A 22,477-nucleotide genomic window follows, 5' to 3' on the forward strand; every position below is an offset into this window, starting at 1 on the left:
GATGTTTCCCGTTTTTTTTTTTTTTTTTTTGAGAGTCATTTTCTTTGCCAGGTTCAAGTAGGAGGTGGAGAAATTTTGAGAGGTGTTCCTGGAGGTCAAAATCCAGAGTGGAGAATGGCTTCTCTTCCAGGCTGGATGAGGTTTACATATCTGACCAGAGGGAGAAAGAAAAGAAAGAAGGTTAGTAGAGAAAATGCTAGTTCCACACCAAGTGGGCCCTGGCTCCGCTCTGAGGTGCGCCTGGGACCCTCAAGTAGCGCCCCTGGAGTTGCTGACACACTGGTGCTCTTATAAACGTTCCCCAACCCCCAAATGGGCCCAAGCTCCTCTCAATTTCAAAGAGAGCTTCTCAAGGAAAGAAGTTTTGGTTTTGGAAACACAAGTTGAGAGACTAATTCCAAAAAACTCACTAACCCTCTGCCCTGAATGATGATCTGTGTGCTGTAGAGCAGCCAGTGGAGCAGGAGCGCAGAGGAACCTGAGGGGTCTGGGGTTTGAAATGAACCCCACTTTGTATATCTGGCAGGAAATGCAGGCCATAAAAATTAGAATCAAGTCATTTACCCTCTCAAAACTAACTTAATGGAGGGCTCTTCTACGTCAACCTAGTTTTAGACCAACCACTGTCTTCTCCCTCACCAAGACAACCCTGGAACAGCTGGAAACACAGGAGGGTTCAAGGTCAACTACCTTTCAAATGAAGTGAAGATGGGATGAGGCCTTACCCGATAGAGCAGAAACAGATTTGCTTATTTTCTTGTTGTCTATAGGCGGCTGGTGACTTAGGCAGGATGTCATGGGACCTTTCAGATGGTGTTTTCGGCTATCAGGAGGGATACTGGACTTAGGTGGTTCTATCTCGCTTGTGAGGTCAATAATCTTGTCGCAGACCCAATCCCGTGCCTCTGAATGTAAGCTCTTGGAAGGTCCCACGGTGTTGCTGGTTTCTGCCTTTCCGGTTTTGGCTGCTCGGTTGGCTGTTCTTTTGGTGAAGGATCTGGAAAGAGATACTTTGGTTATAATCCGGATTATCCCCAAACCAAGGCTTTGCCTGAAAGAAGCTTTATTATTTAATTCTAAGAAATGCCTTGGACATAAATAAACTTTCAGAATCACAGAATGGGAAGGCCGGATGGAAGGGACCCTGGAGATCACAGAACACACTGGTTTCCAAATTGTGTCCTCCCAGGTCCTAGGGCTCCATGGGAACGCTGAGGGGACCAGAAGCAGCTGCGCATGCAGGGCTCTAGGGACGCTGTCCCTACTGCAAGCAGATCCAGGACACGGCCAGTAAGGCAGAGTGAGAACTCATGTGGGTTTACCAGCTCCACTGCTCTTTCCACGCCATCACTGAGTCTCTTAGCAGATTGTTTCCACAGGCCTTGCAGGTTAATGTCTTTTCAGGCCATCGCCCAAGGAGCCCTCCTTTCCAGGAATCTGGCCCTGTTCTTCTGACCTAACCTCTGACCCTCAGTTTCCCATATGTACAGTGAGGACTTTAGTATCAAACTCAGAGTCGCAATGAGAATTAAGATAGTTGAAACGCCTGGTATACTGCAGTCACTCTATCAATGTCCCCTCCCGGACTGTATGAGACAACACTAACCAGCACGAATAAAGGCACAGTTTGGAGTCAGGTGTATCTGGGTTTGAATTTGGGCTCTGCCCTTGAATGGTGGGATGCTGGGCAAATAAGGCCCGTAATCTCTGCACGCCTGAGTTTCCTCGCCTGTAAAAATAGGGATGCTCATCCTCACTAAGCAAGGCTGCTGTAGGGATTAGTTTGTTTCTATAAGTCGAGTGCTTGACACAGTGTTTGGTATAAACTAAGAGCTCAGTCAATCATCTCATGCATCATTCTAAGAATGCCAATCATAACCCCTCCAAGTGTATTCTGATGAACTCACCTAGGGACTCACCTGGCACTCTTTGTCTGATTCAAAGGGTCTTTCACTCTTTTTTGTCTGAAGGTTTTCATGTCACAATTTAAAAGTGTTTTTGTCTCTTTACGGATGTAGCTACAAGTCTCATCTAAAAACACCAGCTTGCGAGTGTTCTTCACATTTTTAAAATGTGTTTTTGGTTTTGTGGATGACTCTGTGCCATTTATAAAAGCTAGAGAAAAAAAAAAGAGCAAGAAGATTAAAACTGGAGTTTCAACAACAAGACAAGCAAGGTGCCTGCCGGCTCGGGAGGGAGCCTGCCTGAAGGCAGGAGCCGTCTCATGGCAGCGCTTCCTGGAGCCATGGCCTGGACTACTGCCCAGGGCACAAGCCCAGCCAGCCCTCAAAGCACAAAGCGCCACCTTTAAGGAACTTGCCCTCTCTCCTTTGCCAGCAAAGAATGACGGCCAGAGGGCAGGATGGCACCGCGCTTCTCGCCCCTCCTCCTGATGACCCTCTTATTTTAGTCTCACCTCTGACCTCAAGCTTTTCCAACGCCCTAAGGTGGAGCCTACAGCTCAGCTGCCCCTACTGCTCCGTTCTCGTGGCATTCTGGCCAAACTTCTTTTAAGTGTGACCAGCCTGTGGCAGCACCACGGTCTGTTCATGTCTAGCTCCCCACTGGCTGTGGTTCCTCGAGGCCCCAGTAGCTAGCAGAGCGCCCGACTTGTGTGTTCAATACCCGCTACGCCATAAAGGGTGAACAAATCGTGTTTTCTCAAATGCCATTACTGTGGCCATTAAGTGGTTCCTATTCACCAGGGAATGAACGAGACTCAACACTACACCTTAGGGGCGCTCATATCACGACATGATTCTCATTTTCTCTCAGTGAGGCGGGGAGTGGCATTCTACCTATGGTCAGTCATGAATGCGCCACAAGGCCCTGAACTGCGAGATGCTAGTAAGCCTCACACTGAGCTGAGAAAGAGCTGCCATTTACAGTCTCTCAGCACAACCTGAAACACAGTAACAGCTGTAGCAGCAGCTAATATTTATTGAGAGTTTGCTATGTGTCAGGCACTGTTAGCACTACACGATCTCACTGCAATCTCATGCCCACCCTAGGGAGAGAACAACATTAGCTTCTCCTTTTTCAGACGGGAAAACTGAACACAGAGAGGTTGAGTAACTTGCTCAAATCCACACAGCTCAGAAGTGGAGAAACCTTTGGATGAGCCTAGACAGTCCAGCTTCTAAATACTGACTAACAGAACTCAGAAGGCAAGCAAACCTGATGGATGCATGTCATCAAAGGAATCACTGTCACTTTCTGACTCGTCCTCATCGTCTGCCTCGTCCTCCTCATATGCATCATTGCTGAATGTTTCTGTAGCCTACCATGAAAAATGAAAGTCATGATTACATCTAATATTCAGTCATCCTGACTTAGTTATTTCAAAGAAGACAGATTTCAGGACTTCCCTGGTGGCGCAGTGGTTAAGAATCCACCTGCCAATGCAGGGGACATGGGTTCAAGCCCTGGCCCGGGAAGATCCCACATGCCGCGGAGCAAGTAAGCCTGTGCGCCACAACTCCTGAGCCTGCGCTCTAGAGCCCACGAGCCACAACTACTGAAACCCGTGCGCCTGGAGCCACCGCAATGAGAAGCCTGCGCACTGCAACGAAGAGTAGCCCCCGCTTGCTGCAACTAGAGCCCGCGTGCAGCAACAAAGACCTAATGCAGCCAAAAATGAATAAAATAAATAAATTTAAAAAGACAGATTTCACACCTGGATTGATGGCTAATTTTTGTCATTTCAGTTAAAAGGTAAAAAAAAAAATCTAACCTCTTTGGCCCACAGAATCTACAGAGGACAGGACAGGTGGCCCGTGTCATGCAGCTCGGGAAAGCCACTCAAGAATGAAAGACTTCCCTGAGTGGGAGCCAAGGGGCAACAGCTTTGGGCTGGCACGGGGGATCTGCCAAGGTGGGGCCCTGGCTAAAAAAGTTCCTGGCTGCTGCTTGAGGCAGGGCATCTCAGGCCAATGGGCTAAATGATCCTTGAGATGGCAACTCCCAGCACTTTTCAGGAATGACATTTCTATTCTAAATTTTCATGGTATGAGTGACCACAACTGGGCAACTGTAAATAGGCAAAATATGAGTTTTGTAGCTCAGAGGGTAAAGAACACAGAATCTGGGGGCAAAAGACCTTAGATGCACGCAAACCATCAAAAGACAGGACACTGGGGCCAGGGAGGGAAGGGTGGCGGTAAACAAATACTTACGAGACATACCCTGAAAGCACTAACCATAAAGGAAAGAAACTGCTAAATTTCAGTTCATTAAAATAAGCTTCTGTTTATCAAAAGACATTATGAGAGTGTGAGGCAAACTACTGCACAGGGGCTAATAACTGCAATACAGATGTCCAAAGGGCTCAGAAGTAGAGCAGGTAAAATCTCCTACAGATCAATAGGAAAAAGGCAGGTGACCGAATGGAAACAGGGGCAAAGGACTTGAAAAGGCACTTCACCAAAGTGAATCTCCAAATGGCCAATAAGGCACCCGACTCCATTAGTCATCCAAAAATATTGATAAATTCAGCGATGTGAAAATCAAGAACTTCTATGTAGCAGCAGACAGCAAGAAGACAAGCCACAAACTGGGAGAAGATATCTGCAACACATACAAGAAAGGAGAAGTTTCTAGAACATTTAAAGAACTACCAATGAGTAGGAATAGACAAGTCAGCCAGAAAGTTTTGGGCAAAAGACCTAAACAAGCGTTCCACACAAGAAAAAACATGAAAGCTAACTAAAGGTATGAAAACATGCTCAACCTTTTTAATAATCAGGGAAATGCCAATGTGATATGTTATTTCATTACCACCAGAGATGGGCAAAAATGAAAAAGTCGGCAAGAATGTGAAGCAACAGGAATTCGTATGCACTGCTGGCAGGAGCACACAGACTACCTTTGAGGTATTTGAATCTGGCCTTCTTGTCCGCTTCATAATTTCCTCAATTCTCTATTTAAAGGAAAATAAAAATTCAAACATGAAAACAGATTAAAAACAAAACACTGGTCCTGAAGAAGTTGATTATTTCCATGTTCCAGAAGCGGACAATATATATCAGTGACTGCTCCAACGCCACAGATATAACCGACGCAAGACCCTGGGCCGGCACCTGGGTGCCTTCCTTCAAGCCCAGTTTCATGATCATCTAGAAAACACCCTGAGCAGTGATGGGCGTACTCGTTATCCTAACACAGAAATCCAAATGACTTCTCACTCCTGATTTTGCCGACATGGAAGTTTATTACTTAGACTAAGCACATATTATTGCAAACCAATTAGAACTTGTGAACATGATTTTAGTCTGAACAGACCACGAGTGAAGCCGAGTTAATGAAAAGAATGCACCCCAACAATGCAACCCCGTCAGAGGTTTTGTTACTAGAAGGAGCACACGCAGGAGGGATAAGAGTTCCCTTCTTTCCTGAAGGTGAGGAGAGCTACAGCTCTCTGGCCTCCTCAGGGTGACTGATCTCCTGACAGAGACGCCATGAAGTACCTTGCTTGGTCCAGAGCCTTCCTTGCTCCCAGACAAGCCACGTGGGTTGCACAAAGTGAGGTCCTACCTTACAAACAGCCTGTGCCTTGGCTTCTCAGGGAAGCCTCCACCTTCTGCTTCTTCCCACTCAGTTGCTGAAATTTCCAGCCCAGTTTAGAAACAACTCTAACTTCCACCAACCCCTACCATGACCTGAGTGACTCTGTTCAAAGGACCTTTGTTCCCAGAGATTTGCTGTACAGAGATATCCCTGTAATGGTCATCAGTGGTCCACGAGGGAGACGTATGATCAGTAAGAGGAGATCATTCTAGGGAGAAGGGGTCAGATCCTTGGATAAGAGAGCACAGAGGGAAAACAACCAAGGCTAGCATATCACTTACTTGTCATTTTCTAAAACATGTTTTGATATCACGTGCCCAACATTGTTTTAAACAAAGAATCAAACCCCCCAAACAGAGAGAAGGAGTACCTTTTTTCTTTCTAATCTCTCCTGCAAATTCTGTAACATAATTCTCTCGTGTTCCTTCTTGCGTTTGTCAGCCTCCTCCTGAGCTTTTATTTTGGCATCGCTTTTCTAGAAAATTTGTACAAAAAAATCATTTAATCTCAATATATCTGAATGACATCAGTGAAACAGTAAGATGTTATCCAGAATAGAAGAATGTAACCTTTTGATTGAGAGTACCCACATATATAACATTCATGGATCATCAGTTTTCAAAGCATTAGCAAAAATACACAAGAACTAGCCTATTATCACAAGGATTTACAAGCCATGCTAATCCCCTTCAGGAGCTCAGGGTTGTCAGACCACGATTGTTTCAAGTATGTATGTGATTGTGTAGTCTTCCACTGACACAGGCATCAGAAGCCAAGTTCTACACTTCTCAAAAGCAGCAAAAGGATTCCTAAAGGTACTTTCTCGAGGAATGCAAATGCATTACAATCATTTATGTAACATTTATTAATTGATTTTGATAAATGATACACTAAAACTGGAATATAAATTAGGCTACAACAATAATTTAAACTGAGTATGGTCTGAGCTCAGTTTGGGGGTTTAAATTTACATGGGTGACATTCTCATCAGTGAATCTGATGAGGCATCATAACTTGTATCGTATCTGTTGTGGCACAGGTGTTAAGTGTCACCACAGAATGCAGGGCTCGGAAAACTCACACAGGACGTTTAATCTCTGAGCAATCTGGATTTCCCGAAACCAAGCTGTAATATTATTTATGGAGACAAACTAAAGGACTGCTCATCTGTAATTTGCTGCTTTCTGCTTTTGTTTCACTTGTAAAACATTCTGGGATTCGGCCAAGGGTGGCTGAGAACAACTCACAGAGACACTGGTAACAGCGAGACTGTAACGTGAATGCAACCAGAGCATGCAGCATCTGCTTGCTTTCTGTCTTGGAGAAACAGACTTTTGCTTTGGGTTTCTACTGAATTTTAGAATCTGGTTCTCATCCCTTGATCAAGTGGGGAGCCGGCAAACCTGGAGTTCCACTCTTTGGTCTTGTTCTTCTTGACTTCCTTCCTTCTTTATCTCCTTTGGTGGTTGCCCATCTCCAAATTTTGAGAACTCCTCTTGTTGGCCTTCATCTGCTTTCTTTGCTATGTCTTTCATTTTCCTGATGACACAGAATACTTAAATAACTCTTATTATGTGCATTTTTATAGTAAAGCTGCTTGTGTATAGTAATACAATTTCTATTTACACCAGATTCACCACTTTTTCTGTGTTGTTACTACACAGGATTTGCATAATTTCACCTTTTTTAAATGGGGGAAGCTAGCCCTTGGGAGTAGAAAAAGATTTCTATCAAGTAGTGGGCTACTTTGCGTCTTAAAACACAAATGCGCGTGCTATAAAATCACTCCTTCTTAACTGTTTTAGACGTATGCTCACACCCAGTCTCACATGGGGGTGTGAGAGATGAATTTAGAGGAGGGTCTGGTGGTGCTCAGAGGAGAAAAGCCCAGTCTACAATGACTGGTATTCAGGGCTTTTAAAATGTTAAACTAGCTCTGTTTTACATGAAGCAATGAATAATATTCTTCAAGTTATAGGGGTGTTTTTTCTATTCATAATGTCTCCTCCTCCTTTCTCCCAAACCCATATAAGGTACATGGAAAGCATGTGACTGTGATTCAAAAACACTTAATACTTAAAAACAAAGTCAGGACTGTAGTTATTCTTTGCAGGCAGTGGACAGAGGTTTACATCAGAAGGCCCCAAATCAAATGGGCCTTGAGATCGAAGATCAAGAAACCTTTAGATTGAGGTAGAATGCACACAACTGTACATGACAATGGCAGCCCACAAGTCACTGGAAACCCAGTAAAACACAAGAAGTATCCTTTCCAGGTTTACAGATTTTTTCTTTTTTGGTAACTTTTTATTTTCAAACTTACAAAAAAGTTTCAAGCAAAGTTGCTTTACCAGTTACTAACTATGTGTGTGTATATATTATTTTTTATGAACCATCTAAGGATTGAATTCTGAACTAAAACAAAACTGTATAAAGAATGTCACTGGGACAAATGGCAAATTGAACTGCTGACTCTGAATTAGAAAATAAAATAATAAATTTCCTGATATTAGTTATTATACTCTGGTTACGTCAGAGAATGCTTTTGTTCTTAGGAAGTATACACGGAAGTATTTAGTAGGAAAGGGTCATGATGTATGCAACTTATTCTTAAACAGGTTTACAAATTCTAAAGTTATAAAGGACTTTTGAAATAAAGAAAGGGGCTGATGCCAGTGAATGGCAACAGAAAGAGCCTTATGTGATCACTCAGGTGCTCCCACTGAGATCCAAGCCCCTGACATGAGTTCAGGTCTCTATGCATCTTTACAGCACACCTGATGGCACATGACACGTAGAGACTAAAAAGGACCATACAGTCATCTACACACCAGCGTCCTATCTGCTTGAAATGCTCCCCACATTTGTTTAAAAGGCGACGAGTCATTTCTGATTCACACTGGAGAAAAAGTCAGTTTACTATTTGAGAACTTATAATACATCTAACTTGAGGATAAAGTCTGACTTCCAGAATTCAGGCCCCAGCCAAGATTTACAATATAGAAAGGATGATTTTGTGCCAACCTTTGCTCCATCTCTTTTTGTAGTCTTTCTTCCTCTTTTTCCTTTTGTTCACGAGCAAGGCGTCGTTTCTCTGCCAAAATTTTTGTTGCCTCCTCGGCATTCATAGGCCCTGGTGTGCTTTTATTACCAGACTCTAATTTAAATTAACATGTAAAACAGTTAAGTTTAGGGAACTTACTGCCTCTAAGTCCAACAAAGAGGTGCAAGACAACCTGTGATGTTAAAAAAAACCAAACAGTATGTCCGTGGTCTAAAATGTATAAATAAACTATAAGTGATTTATGTAACAGCTTTTGTTCAAAAGCCCAGCTCCCGCCCCCTCACCCCCACCCCCCAACAACAGAAGTAGCATATTGTTGATTTTTAACAACTATCTGTTCCAAAATGAAATAATGTACTCCTGCTTTGGTTTAGCTGTTTTGAGATACCTGACTGAATTGCCTCTATGGGAAAAAACAAGATATACTGAATATAGAGGAAGACAAGCTTATGCTCGGTCCAAATGAAGTGTACAGATCTTTTATTTTTTAAGTTATTTTGTCATGCCATGCAGCTTGCAGGATCTTAGTTCCCTGACCAGGGATCGAACCTGGGCCCTGGCAGTAAAAGCGTCGAGTCCTTAACCACTGGACCGCCAGGGAATTCCCTGAAGTGTACAAATCTTAATTACTCGATTAAACAAAAATATATCCAGCATACATTGTGCATCATCTTTACTAAATACATACTGTTTAGCTAACTGTTGATAATAGCATGCTAACATATTTGGTTGATCATAAAGTGGCTAACTGTAGATAATCAAAGAAACCAAGACTATCAGTAAAATCAAGTGACCACATGGAGGCATAACATTTTAGTTCATGTGACGAATTTGTTTTAAGTATGACGAATTTGTTTTAAATAAACTACATGCAAAAATGAGGATTTCAGGGCTTCCCTGGTGGCGCAGTGGTTGAGAGTCCGCCTGCCGATGCAGGGGACACGGGTTTGTGCCCCAGTCCAGGAAGATCCCACATGCTGCAGAGCGGCTGGGCCCGTGAGCCATGGCCGCTGAGCCTGCGCGTCCGGAGCCTGTGCTCCGCAATGCAAGAGGCCACAACGGTGAGAGGCCTGCGTACCGCAAAAAAAAAAAAAAAAAAAAAAAAGAGGATTTCAAAAAATCAGGAATAATTTGTAATAAAAAGATCATTTCTGTTACAAAGAATTCACAGTGGAATTCCTTCAAAAAGCAAAATTCACGAATGTATTTAAAATTAAGTAATGTCAATGGATATTAAGAATGCATGTAATACCAAAAAAGAAAATTACAGGCCAATATCTTTGATGAATATAGATGCAAAAATTCTCAAAAAAAAAGTTAGCAAACCAAATCCAATGACACAAAAAAGATCATACACCATGATCAAGTTGGATTCATCACAGGGTCACAAGGATGGTTCAACAAACGCAAAGCAATCCATGTGATACAACACATCAACAAAAGAAATGACAAAAACCACATGATCATCTCAATAGATGCAGAAAAGGCTTCTGATAAAATTCAGCATCTCTTCATGATAAACTCTTACCAAAGTTGGTATAGATGGGACATATCTCAACATAATAAAAGCTTTGACAAACCTACAGCCAATCTAATACTCAAAAGTGAAAAGTTAAAAGCCTTTCTGCTAAAATCTGGAAGAAGACAAGGATGCCCACTCTCACCACTTCTATTCAACAACAGTATCGGAAGTCCTAGCCATAGCAATCAGAGAAGAAGAAGAAATAAAAGGTATCCAAATTGGAAGCAAAGAGGAAAATTGTCATTATATGTAGTTGACATGATATTATATATAGGAAACCCACACAAGACTCCACACAGAAACTACTAGAACTGATAAACAAATTCAAATTTTTGCATCTATATTCAACAAAGTAGCAGGATACAACATTAACATACAGAAATCCGTTGCATTTCTTTACACTAACAATGAAGTATCAGAAAGGGGAAAAAAAATCCCTTTTAAAATTGCATCAAAAACAATAAAACACTTAGGAGTAAACCTGACTAAGGAGATAAAAGAGTTATACGCTGAGAACTATAAAACATTGATAAAGGAAACTGAAGATGATTTAAAGAAATGGAAAGATATCCCATGCTCTTGGGTTGGAAGAATTAATATTGTTAAAATGGCCACACTACCCAAAGCAATCTACAGATTTAATGTGATCCCTATCAAATTACCCATGACATTTTTCACAGAACCAGAATAATCCTAAAATTTTTATGAAACCATACATAAAAGACTCAGAATATCCAAAGCAATCCCAAGGAAAAAGAACAAAGCTGGAGGCATAACCCTCCCAGACTTCAGACAATACTACAAAGCTATAGTAATCAAAACAGTGTGGTACAGGCACAAAAACAGACATATGGATCAATGGAACAGAATAGAGAGCCCAGAAATAAACCCACATATCTATGCTCAATTAATCTTTGACAAAGGAGGCAAGAATATACAACAGAGAAGACACGGTCTTTTATGTAAGTGGTGTTGGGAAAGCTGGACAGCCACATGTAAGTCAATGAAGTCAGAACACTCCCTCACACCATACACAAAAATAAACTCAAAATAGCTTAAAGACTATTAAAATATAAAACTCCTAGAAGAGAACATAGGCAAAACATTCTCTGTCATAAATCGCAGCAATGTTTTCTTAGGTCAGTCTCCCAAGGCAATAGGAATAAAAGCAAAAATAAACAAATGGGACCTAATCAAACTTATAAGCTTTTTCACAGCAAAGGAAACCATAAGCAAAACAAAAAGACAACCTATGGACTGGGAGAAAATATCTGCAAATAATGTGACCTACAAGGTCTTAATTTCCAAAATATATAAACAGCTTATACAACTCAGTAACAAAAAAACAAAAGCCCAATCAAAAAATGGACAGAACTAAATAGACATTTCTCTAAAGAAGCCATATAGATGACCAAAAGGCACACGAAAAGATGCTCAACACCACAAATTATCAGAGAAATGCAAATCAAAACCACAATGAGGTATCACCTCACACCAGTCAGAATGGCCATCATGAAAAAGTCTACAAACAATCAGTGTTGGAGAGGGTGTGGAGAAAAAGGAACCCTCCTACACTGCTGGTGGGAATGTAAATTGGTAGAGCCCCTATGGAGAACAGTATGGAGGTTCCTTAAAAACTAAAAATAGGGGGCTTCCCTGGTGGCGCAGTGGTTGAGAATCTGCCTGCCAATGCAGGGGACACGGGTTCGAGCCCTGGTCTGGGAAGATCCCACATGCTGCAGAGCAACTAAGCCCGTGAGCCACAATTACTGAGCCTGTGCGTCTGGAGCCTGTGCTCCGCAACAAGAGAGGCCGTGATAGTGAGAGGCCCGTGCACCGCGATGAAGAGCGGCCCCCGCTTGCCCCAACTAGAGAAAGCCCTCGCACAGAAACGAAGACTCAACACAGCCATAAAAAATAAATAAATAAAATTTTTTTAAAAATTAGGAGTTTGGGATTAAAATATACACACTACTATATATAAAACAGAAAACCAACAAGGACCTACTGTATAGCACACGGAACTATACTCAATATCTTGTAATAACCTATAATGGAAGAGAATGTAAAAAAAGAATGTGTATATTTATATATATATATATGTATGTATTAACTGAATCACTTTGCTGTACACCTGAAACTAACACAACATTGTAAGTCAACTGTATTTCAATTAAAATTTAAAAAAAACAAAACAGAAACAGACTCACAGAATAGAAAACAAACTCACGGTTACCAAAGGGGAAAGGAGCAGGGGGAGGGATAAATTAGGAGTTTGGGATTAGCAGATATGAACTACTATATATAAAATAAACAATAAGGTCCTACTGTATAGCACTGGAAACTACATTCAATATCTTGCAATAACCTATAATGAAAAAGAATATGAAGAAGAATACATATATAGCTGATTCACTTTGCTGTATACCAGAAACTAACAAAACATTGTAAATCAACTGTACTTCAATTAAAAAAAAGAATGGCAAAATACCAATATGATACTTTTTGGAACCCACATGCTGACCTGACACATGTATGGTCTATGTATGGAAACTGCCCTACAGCTCCTGAAGGAAACCTGCTCAGCCACAAATGGCTGGAGTGCTCTCTCCACGGACGGAAAATACCTTAGGGCCATCCACTATCGGAGCTGGAAGGAAATGCAGCCACCACCTAGACCATGGCACTCATCCAACCCATCCATACTTCCAATATCAGTTCCAAAAATGGGGGTAAGAAGTTCCAGCAAGAAAAAATAAAGCAGTGTGCCAGCGTGACTGGTGAAATTCTCTTTATTTAAAAGAAAGTTCGCTTCCTAAAGTTCTCTGAACTGGGGAATAAAATGACGTTGACAGTTCCCAAACTACCTTAAGATTTTCTGTGCTGCTGAAATGAACTTCTTAGTGAACGAACTCACCTTCACAGATCATATCCTTTTGGCTTGCAGTCTCAGAGCTGTTAATGGTGTTAGAGATGGCTTCATTTTTCATTCCAATAGTATCTAATGCATTTTGTGCAAATACGGTACGCTGCATAGGAATTACTCTACAGGAAAAAGAAAACTGTGTCGACTGTTTTGACGTGGCGGGTGAAGGTGACGGGGGGCGATTCTTTTGGATTTGCCTGCTGGGAAAAAGTAATAGTTAATGGGGTAAGTCTGGTATGGTTTTGTAATACATATGTGATGATTTTTAGTGTACCATTTCATAAACTGTAATGTCTTGACTTTATGATATAATGATATTTTATAACAGACAAAGGTAAATCCATTTTTAAAGGCTTTTCCCTTTATATTTACATTACCATGCATACTACATTATTTATGAAACACTGATGTGAAATTTATCCTGGTAAAATACGTATCAGGAACAGTGGCAAATAAGCTACTTACCTAGCACTGATGGGAGATGGAGAACACCACCTGCTTGTAGGAGAAGATGACCATCTATAACACGGTATCTGTGATGGTGATAGGCGCTTCTTTGTAATCGGGTTTGAGGCCTGTTTGTCCGTTTCTGATTTCTGAACAGATCAATACAATCAGATAAGAAATTGCTAGCATTACCTTTTGCAGCTGGCTTTTCAAGAGAAAAATATTCTGAATAACATATAATTATAGCTCCTTAAACTCCCAATTTTCCTTTCATGCATGAGCATTAGGTACAGAGATACATTCTTCCAGACTAACAATTTATATTACACAATTCAAGTATGTCATAGAAATAATTTAAAAGAATTCTTTTACTTCAAAACCTACTTTTATTTTTAAATCCTAATTGAGGTTTGCAATAGTTCTCAAAAACGTTCCTTCAGAGTTTAGAAACACAGTTCATATAAACTGCTTTATTTTGTCTCTTCTACTAAAAATTAACTAATATTCCAGCTTTGGGGGGGTAAACTGCGACAACGAATATCATATAATTTTAAATTATTAAAGTGAATTTATTTTATCACAGAACGCTATAAATAAGAAGTTGCTTATGTTGTGAAATCTGACCTATCATAATCTATACAACAAAACATACAGATTTTAATAGAAAATTTCTCAATGAAAGGCACTTGTCGAACCTGTGGAGAGTCTTTCATTTTCACCTTGGAAGACATTCCCATGGTCACCGCAGGGGAGGCCTCGGGGGGCGCCTCCATACTTGCCTCAGAGGGCACTTCCGTGCTCTCCTCTGGGGATGCTTCCACGTTCGCCTCAGGAGATGCTTCCACACTAGCCTCAGATGACGCTTCCGTGCTCACCTCTGGGGACGAGTCCACGCTCACCTCTGGGGATGAGTCCATGCTCACCTGTGGGGACGGATCTACACTCGCCTCAAGGAACAGATCCTCGCTTGCCTCAGGTGATGTTTCCACACTAGTGGGGGGTGTTCCTGCGCTTGCCTCGGGGGGTGCTTCCACGCTCACCTCGGTGGATACTTCCAAGCTTGCCTCGGGAGGTGCTTCCACACTCACCTCGGTGGGTACTTCCAAGCTTGCCTCGGGAGGTGCTTCCACGCTCACCTCAGGGGATACTTCCAAGCTTGCCTCGGGGGATACTTCCAAGCTTGCCTTGGGGGGTGCTTCCATGCTCACCTCCAGGGGCACTTCCACACTCGCCTTGGGGGCCGTTTCCACGCTTGTCTTGGAGGGTGTGTCTACTTTCTCCTGGGGAGGTATTACCACTGTTGACTTGTGAGGCACTATGGTACTCTTCAATTCATCACTGCTGTGCTTAAGCAGGGGCATGTTTACATATTGGAATATATTGTGGATGCCTGTAGGTAAATGAGGACAGAGAGTGAAATTCCACACAGCTAGAAATTTGATAAGACAGAAATGCACCATGTAACAATATAAAAACAAAGAGACTGCATTTATTAGGAAATGACAGGGATTACACACAACACAGAAATGTTTACTGAAATGGATCACAGACACAGAACAGAAGCATCGCAAAGTTGGTACTTCAGAAGCAGCACCACCACCAAGAGAGGCATTGTGAAGACAATAGTCCACTCCAGACGAAAATAAGATGCTTCTCCAAAGCTGATGTTTGCCATAAGCCATTTCTATTTTAATCACACTATAGTTCAGAATGATTTTCATAGAAAATTACAAGACCTTCAATCCTTTTTAAAAGTAATCTAAACAATGTCACCAAGGCCAGGGATCTTACCATTACAGGTGATTACATAAGGCATTCTATATATGATCGTTTTAAAATAGAGTATAAAAAAGCATTTTCTCACCCATACTAAAAATTGTAATAAGACATTAATCAGAATGGGCTGGATCTCCAAGGTCTCTTCCAGCTTTAACAATCTCAATATTTTTAGCCTAACAAATGGACAAAAGTCCTAATATCCGGTACCAGCTAAGATGGAGGAAAGTGATAATACCAATGTTGGGAACCAGGTAACCTCATGCACTGCTGGTGGAAGTATGGATTGGTATATGCTCCCTGGGAAGCATGTTGGCAACAGTGTATCAAAAGCCATTCTAAAAAGTACACACTCGGGACGTCCCTGGTGGTCCAGTGGCTAAGAATCTGCCTTCCAATGCAGGAGACAAGGGTTCGAGCCCTGGGTGGGGAACTAAGATCCCACATGCCGCGGGGCACTTAAGCCTGCACGCTCTAGAGCCCACGCGCCACAACTAGAGAGCCTGCGTGCTGCAACTACTGAGCCCACGCGTGCACACCAGAGAGAAGCCTGTGCACCACAACAAAGATCCCGCATGCCACAACTAAGACCCAACGCAGCCAAATCAATCAATCAATCAATATTTTTTTAAAATAAAAAGTCCACACTCTTTGTTCTTGCAAGTTCACTTTTAGGTTATTCTGAAGAAAAAATCAGATAAATAAATGAAAATGTATGTATGAGATTACTTACTACAGCATTGTTTAATAATATAATTTAATAATTATATTTAAATATAATCTAAATATTCAACACAAAACTTGGACTATACTAAGGCAGTCATTAAGAGTAATAATATACAATTTTTGGACATAGAAAACGGTATATGTTGAGTTTAAACAAAAGCAGGTTATGATCCCATTCTATTAAAAAATATGTAAACGCAAAGAAAAATATTCAGTTATCAGTGTGTATTGGAATAATAGAAAATTGTATTTAAAAATTTTCTACACTAAATATTTATTGCTTTATAATAAAGTGATTTTTTTTTTTTTTTTGGCCATACCACGTGGCTTGTGGGATCTTAGTTCCCCGACCAGGAACAGAACCTGGGCCCTCGGCAGTGAGAGCGTGGAGTCCTAACCACTGGACCACCAGGGCATTCCCTAAAGTAAACATTTTAAGGAAGGTGTTTGGTGGTGGCTTTCTAAAGACTTGGTAAATATAAGACTCGGTTATTTTTTAGTCCCTCACTTTTGGTAGAGAAAGCATTTTACTTACATACTTGTATGTGCCTAAACAGTCACTTATTTAACACTGACTGTGCTACAGAAAATAGAGTAAGTATAATAACTAGATTTCTAATAGCTACAGAAATTTAAGGCAAAATATTGAGGTTTTTAATAGGAGTAATATATTAAAATAAAATGAAAGTAATTAGAATACCTTACAATAGACTCAGGGGAGACTGGTAGAAAATAATCTGACACACATACAACTAGGCATAAACAAAGTTGAGGATTTGAACCAAGAGAAGTAAAGCTGCACTACCACAAAGTCTATGACAGCACTTTGGTTTACTAATCATATGGATATTGACATAAAAATAAGCAAAGGGGGTGGGATATATTCTGGAAAGGAAAAAGTGGAGAAAAAAAGACAAAAAGGATGGGAACAATGCACTAGAGCTCTCCATTACTAAGGACTTACTATCTAAAGGCATGTCTAACATGATATGTAACCTATAAATGAGAAAATCTACATAACCCTGAAGATCTGTTTTATTTTACTAACAATCTTTATGTTCTTAATTAAAAGCTAAAGAGCCGCTCAATGTTATTCTTCCACATTTTAAGAAAAAAAGAAGGGTGGAGTAGGACCCTTTCTCCCTTGATATTATTTAAGTTTTTCTATATTTTTAAAATCCAGTACTTTTCACAGTACTGTGATACACTTAAACACAGGTTAAGAAACCCACTGTTTTACAATTTAACAACCAAAGGTCCCTATCTCATCCTATAAATTACACTGATAACTATTCTACCCTGCTAGAAATCATAAATATGCAACATAAAATGTTGGGTAGAATCACTCATTTGCAAAGTATTGATTCAGATTATTTTTATGCCTTACTGTAAAAAACTAAGTGATACAACCTACTATTAAGCACAAATACTAACACTTTCAGGCACTCTACTCTATGCCTGTTACCTGGAGTACCGCTTCCAGAAATTAATAATGAAACAGCACTTTTGTTCCTGGCTACTGACACTTTTGTTGGGATGAACAGGAGACGGATTAAATTATTCTCCCAAAGACTAGTGTATAACTGACAAACTAAATGATGAGAAAAAACGAAAGGATTTGATTCGAGGTCTCACAAATAAATGCAAAGCAATGTGAACTGCTGCAAATGATAACTTTCCCAGCCTAAAAGCAGAGACAATGAGAGCCACACATATATAACAGGACTGAAAACTGCCACCTGATGGGACTACACTGTTAGGGAAAAGAATACCTGAATAGAGGGGCAAAGGCCCCAGCATACCACAAGAACCCCAAAGCAGGAATCCAGGTAATGTATCTAGCAGAACCATACCCAATGTATGGAGTCTCTACAGAGGAACTCACACGTGGAGAAAATAGTTGTACATGACAAAACAACTCTGACATGGATTCCTCCAGATATATGTCACTGACAGTCATATTGGTCAAGTCGATTGCCAATAGCTCCAAGAGACTGAGTGAATTACTCTGTTAAAAGTAAATCTTGTAAATAGCTTGCTCCAATAAATTTTTATGTTCAAAAAGATCCCTGTGGGGGCTTCCCTGGTGGCGCAGTGGTTAAGAATCCACCTGCCAATGCAGGGGACACAGGTTCGAGCCCTGGTCCGGGAAGATCCCACACGCCGCAGAGCAACTAAGCCCATGAGCCACAACTACTGAAGCCCACGTGCCTAGAGTCCGTGCTCCGCAACAAGAGCAGCCACTGCAACGAGAAGCCCACACACCGCGACGAAGGGTAGCCCCTGCTCGCTGCAACTAGAGAAAGCCCGTGCACAGCAACAAAGACCCAACACAGGGCTTCCCTGGTGGCGCAGTGGTTGAGAGTCCGCCTGCTGATGCAGGGGACATGGGTTCGTGCCCCAGTCCGGGAAGATCCCACATGCCGCGGAGCAGCTGGGCCCGTGAGCCATGGCCGTTGAGCCTGTGTGTCCGGAAAAAAAGACCCAACACAGCCAAAAATAAAAATAAATAAATTTATAAAAAAAAGAAAAAAGATCCCTGTGACAATGACATTTGTTATAACAGGATGTGACCTGAATCAATTAAATGGAGAGTCTTCTGTAAGTGAACAGTTTGTTACGGAAAAGAAAGGAAAATTATGTTTAACAGAGAAAACTTAGGGGGGTGTTAGAAACAACTTTACATAAAGAAGTACTTCAGTAATAATTTGGAAATCTTGTGTGTAATCACCAGCAGTGAAAACACGCCCAAAGGATAGATGTAGATTATGCTGTGAAGCAACAAAGCAAAGCTTTGAAGTTCAAAATGTTGCCGGTAATTTAGAACTTCAATGTGCGAACTGATGAAACGTTTGAAGGGAATCAAGTGCTTCAGGACAACTCTGTCTATACCAACATTCTGTGACCTCCTCAGCTTCATTGCAGAATTATATATTTCATTTAAAGAGACTCTTCTGGCTTCAGCCAAATAAGCATGGCACCAAAGTACATTTTTTAGTTAAAGAAGGGATATTTTGGCTTCCAATGTTTTGGAATGGCTTTTCAAGCAGCTGAATGTTGACATAAATATAATGCTTTTAAACCACCATTTAAGATCGGTACATAGAAATAACTAACCAGGTGTTTTTTCTTCCACTTGTTCTGTAGATGAATGCAGTTTGCTACATCTTCTATTCAGAGATGAGCTTCTCTTTTCTGTTGTTTCTGGAGATCAAGGGCAAAGAATTTTACCTTTTACAAGCTGTTTATATATATTATTTCAGGGGTGAGCCACCCGTTCCCAAACATTTTTTATCTTATTTAAATTTCAAGTATTATGCAGAAATTTTACATGCCCAAACTTAAAACTAGTTTACTCTTTAAGTAAGTTATACGAAGTGAAATAAAATTATTTAGGAAACAGTAAAAATTAAGCAGGAAAATCTGATACTGACAACATCAAAGTTCCCAAATTAGGAATATACAACATTTAATTTTGGACACAGTCCATAACATCTATTACTAAAGTAATTTATAGTTTAGTTTTAACTTGGTTTTTTTGTTTTTTGTTTTTTTTGGCTGTGCCACGCAGCTTGTGGGATCTTAGTTCCCTGACCAGGGATTGAACCCAGGCCACGGCAAGGAAAGCACCGAGTCCTAACAACTGGACTGCCAGGAAAGTCCCTTAACTAGCATTTTTTAAATAAAAATGATCATTAACATTTGGTATAGATGTCACAATTTTAGCAACCCAAACCAGTCATATGGGAAAAGACACTTTTGTGTCTTTTCCATTTCACTTGAAATATTATGGCTCAGGATACTGATGAAAGTCTTTAAAGAAGAACTTCTCTTTTGGGAACCTCTAAATTAAAGTACATATGACAATACAGCGTCTTGTGAAAATTCTTGAATTGATAATGTAATTGCACAGCATGAACCACAGAAGTGTAATCAATTCGACCATGTGATGAAATCACCTATCCCTCATTATCACACTGCAAGAAATGACAAAATAGTGTGAACAGTTATTATAAGTCAGCAGTGAGCAGAAGAAAAACAGACTATTTGAATCAGTCAAGATTTAAAGCAACGCTATTTAAAATATCACAGGTTAGATTATGAACTTCATTTGAGTTTGAAATGTTCATCTCTCTTGATTGAACAGGTTTTATTTCAATTTGAAGGGATTTTACAAAGGTAAGCCACTGACAATATTGATTTTATTTTCAATAAAATTATTGGAATCATTAATTTAATGGCATTCATCATTTCAGAGTGTGCAATATACTGTAACTTTAAGCAAACTCTTTCATAAAGTATCTTCCACACATACCTTCTTATATTAAAAAGTTACTTGGAATTGTTCCTTCAGCGCAATTCAACTAATTATTAACTTGAAAGTCATCACCTGTCCCTTCTCTTTACATGTCTCATTGATACAGCAGGCACACATATTAATGAAAACACACTAGTGTTTGCTCATTATATTAAAAATGTAATAAATGTCTGTGCAAGAAATCTCTGCTAATTCCTCCAAGCAATTAGATAGTAAAACATGGCCAATGCTTATGAAACAATTAAAATAAATTAAAATGAAAGTATATAAACATAACATTGCAATGAATGTTACCTAATTTTTCTAAAGGATTGAGTTTGTGAATAATAAATTAATTACATGACAAGCAAGGTGTTAAAGAAAATCCTCCCACATTAATCTATGAATGAACCTGGACTATACATAAAAGTGCTCTGGGAAAGCATATTGAGGGTAAGGGTGGAAAGTGGATCAACTTTTGTTGGACCATTACAAGAGAAAATTAGATGCACCAAGACTGACAAACAATGAAAGACCTCTCAAGTTCATCGTTGGAAACTGTAAGAGTTCTAAAAGTACAAATAACGTAAGGATGAACAGAACAAAAATCCTTTTCAACGTATTAAAACTATAATACTTAGACAAAAATGGAAATCTTTCCTATTAAGTTAGCCATTGCTACAATTAACTAATTATACTTTAAATGAGGTCCAGAATCTTTTGCTGTAGTGGAATTTTAGAGCAATCAGCATTGCTCATAAAACTGCCAAGGCACTTAATAATACAAAAGAAACATTTTTAATTCAAACTATAATTATGCCTTTGTCTCAATTCACAAGGTACAAAGGTGGTATTTCTTCTTTTCTTACGGCTAAGTTTGAGGGAATGATGTGGAGTATGTCTGCCATGTCTTTTTCCTGCCCAGATCACTTCTGTTTTTTTCTCCATATGGGTATGGCTGTCTAATCCATTTCAATTATCAATGAGAAGCACCATGTACTACAAGCCAGAAATGGTCATTGACACACACTCTGGTAAAGACTTTTTTTTAAAGATAAGGAACTCTAGGGAATTCCCTGGCTGTCCAGTGGTTAGGACTCCGTGCTTTCACTGCGTACGGTACGGGTTCAATCCCTGGTCGAGGAACTAAGTAAAATCCCACAAGCCGGGCAGCCAAAAGAAAAAAAAAGAAAAAAAGGAACGCTAATTAAAAGTGCAAACACTAGGAGCAAAAGGTATTTGAAGTATCCATAGTAGATAACTTTGTTTTATTTTAAAGAACACTGCATTACCTGCAGGAAGAGTTGTAAAGTGGAGCTTAGCAATACTTCTCTCATTAAACACTGTTACCACTTTATTTGCTTTGGGGGAAGACATGGACTTGCTAGTGGAATGTACAATTTAAATACCATGATCCATCTATCAAATGACTAAAATATAAACCATAAATAAGTATGGTGGAGTGGAAATCACCGAATTTCTTGGGGTCTTAACTATACAACTAGGAAGGTAATTATACTTGCCTGTCAACTTTATATATATGTGAAGCAGATCAACCTGTCCACTGCTAATATATATGCTATTATTTTCCTTAAATGAGGTAATATTCATGAAACTTAATGAAAACTGAATGACTAGTCTAGTCCCTAGAAAAAGTGATTTCATTTATAGGTTAGATAGAATATGAATTAATTCTAAAATAAATTATTGTGCCACCTAATGGCAATGTCTTTTGGTCAAAATATGTTTCATATTTGTTGGGCTACCTAAGCCCAACAAACCCATCTGATATGATTATTACACAAATCAAGAAACAAGTATTTATACTGATGAAAATACAGAATAGTAATGACCATCTCTACTGTAAAACAAGGTGGTGTTCTTCTGAAATGTCCTACAATCTAAATAAGTGGTACTGTGGAAATACATATAAAGAATTGATTTCATTGGTTTGAAACTCAGTAGAATACATGAAATAACTACTTACTCTTGGCAATAGAATTTTGAGGACTTGCAGATGACACTTGTTTATGTAATCCAGAAGTCCCCTGTTCAAGCTTTTCAGTAGATACAGAATGTCTGTTGGCTGAGAAAAGATATAAGATTTACTGTACTCATATTTAAAAAAGCATCACTAGCTGAAACAAAATGAGT

General features: G+C 40.0%; 1 protein-coding gene across 5 annotated transcripts in view; it reads right to left on the reverse strand.

The window, feature by feature from the left end:
• The window catches only part of MAP7D3 (MAP7 domain containing 3), a 34,409-nt gene continuing 11,932 nt past the window's right edge, over nt 1-22,477 (reverse strand). The window contains exons 6-18 of one of the 5 annotated variants that reach the window (XM_029241080.1): nt 22,311-22,409; nt 19,144-19,230; nt 14,220-14,914; nt 13,543-13,673; nt 13,069-13,196; nt 8,590-8,722; nt 6,969-7,104; nt 5,936-6,040; nt 4,865-4,918; nt 3,178-3,280; nt 1,920-2,115; nt 726-997; nt 1-150 (exon numbers count right to left, since the gene is read on the reverse strand). In XM_029241080.1, coding sequence (XP_029096913.1) covers nt 143-150; nt 726-997; nt 1,920-2,115; nt 3,178-3,280; nt 4,865-4,918; nt 5,936-6,040; nt 6,969-7,104; nt 8,590-8,722; nt 13,069-13,196; nt 13,543-13,673; nt 14,220-14,914; nt 19,144-19,230; nt 22,311-22,409 — 2,147 coding nt within the window. In that variant the 3' untranslated portion in view covers nt 1-142. Of the gene's footprint in view, nt 151-725; nt 998-1,907; nt 2,116-3,177; nt 3,281-4,864; nt 4,919-5,935; nt 6,041-6,968; nt 7,105-8,589; nt 8,723-13,068; nt 13,278-13,542; nt 13,674-14,219; nt 14,915-19,143; nt 19,231-22,310; nt 22,410-22,477 lie in introns of those variants that run through there. The other 4 variants (XM_029241078.1, XM_029241077.1, XM_029241079.1 and 1 more) reach the window with 4 other exon arrangements.

The sequence above is a fragment of the Monodon monoceros genome, unplaced genomic scaffold, assembly GCF_005190385.1.
Source record: "Monodon monoceros isolate NGI ecotype Baffin Bay Population unplaced genomic scaffold, NGI_Narwhal_1 Super_Scaffold_22, whole genome shotgun sequence".
In the NCBI taxonomy this organism is placed as follows: Eukaryota; Metazoa; Chordata; class Mammalia; order Artiodactyla; family Monodontidae; genus Monodon; species Monodon monoceros.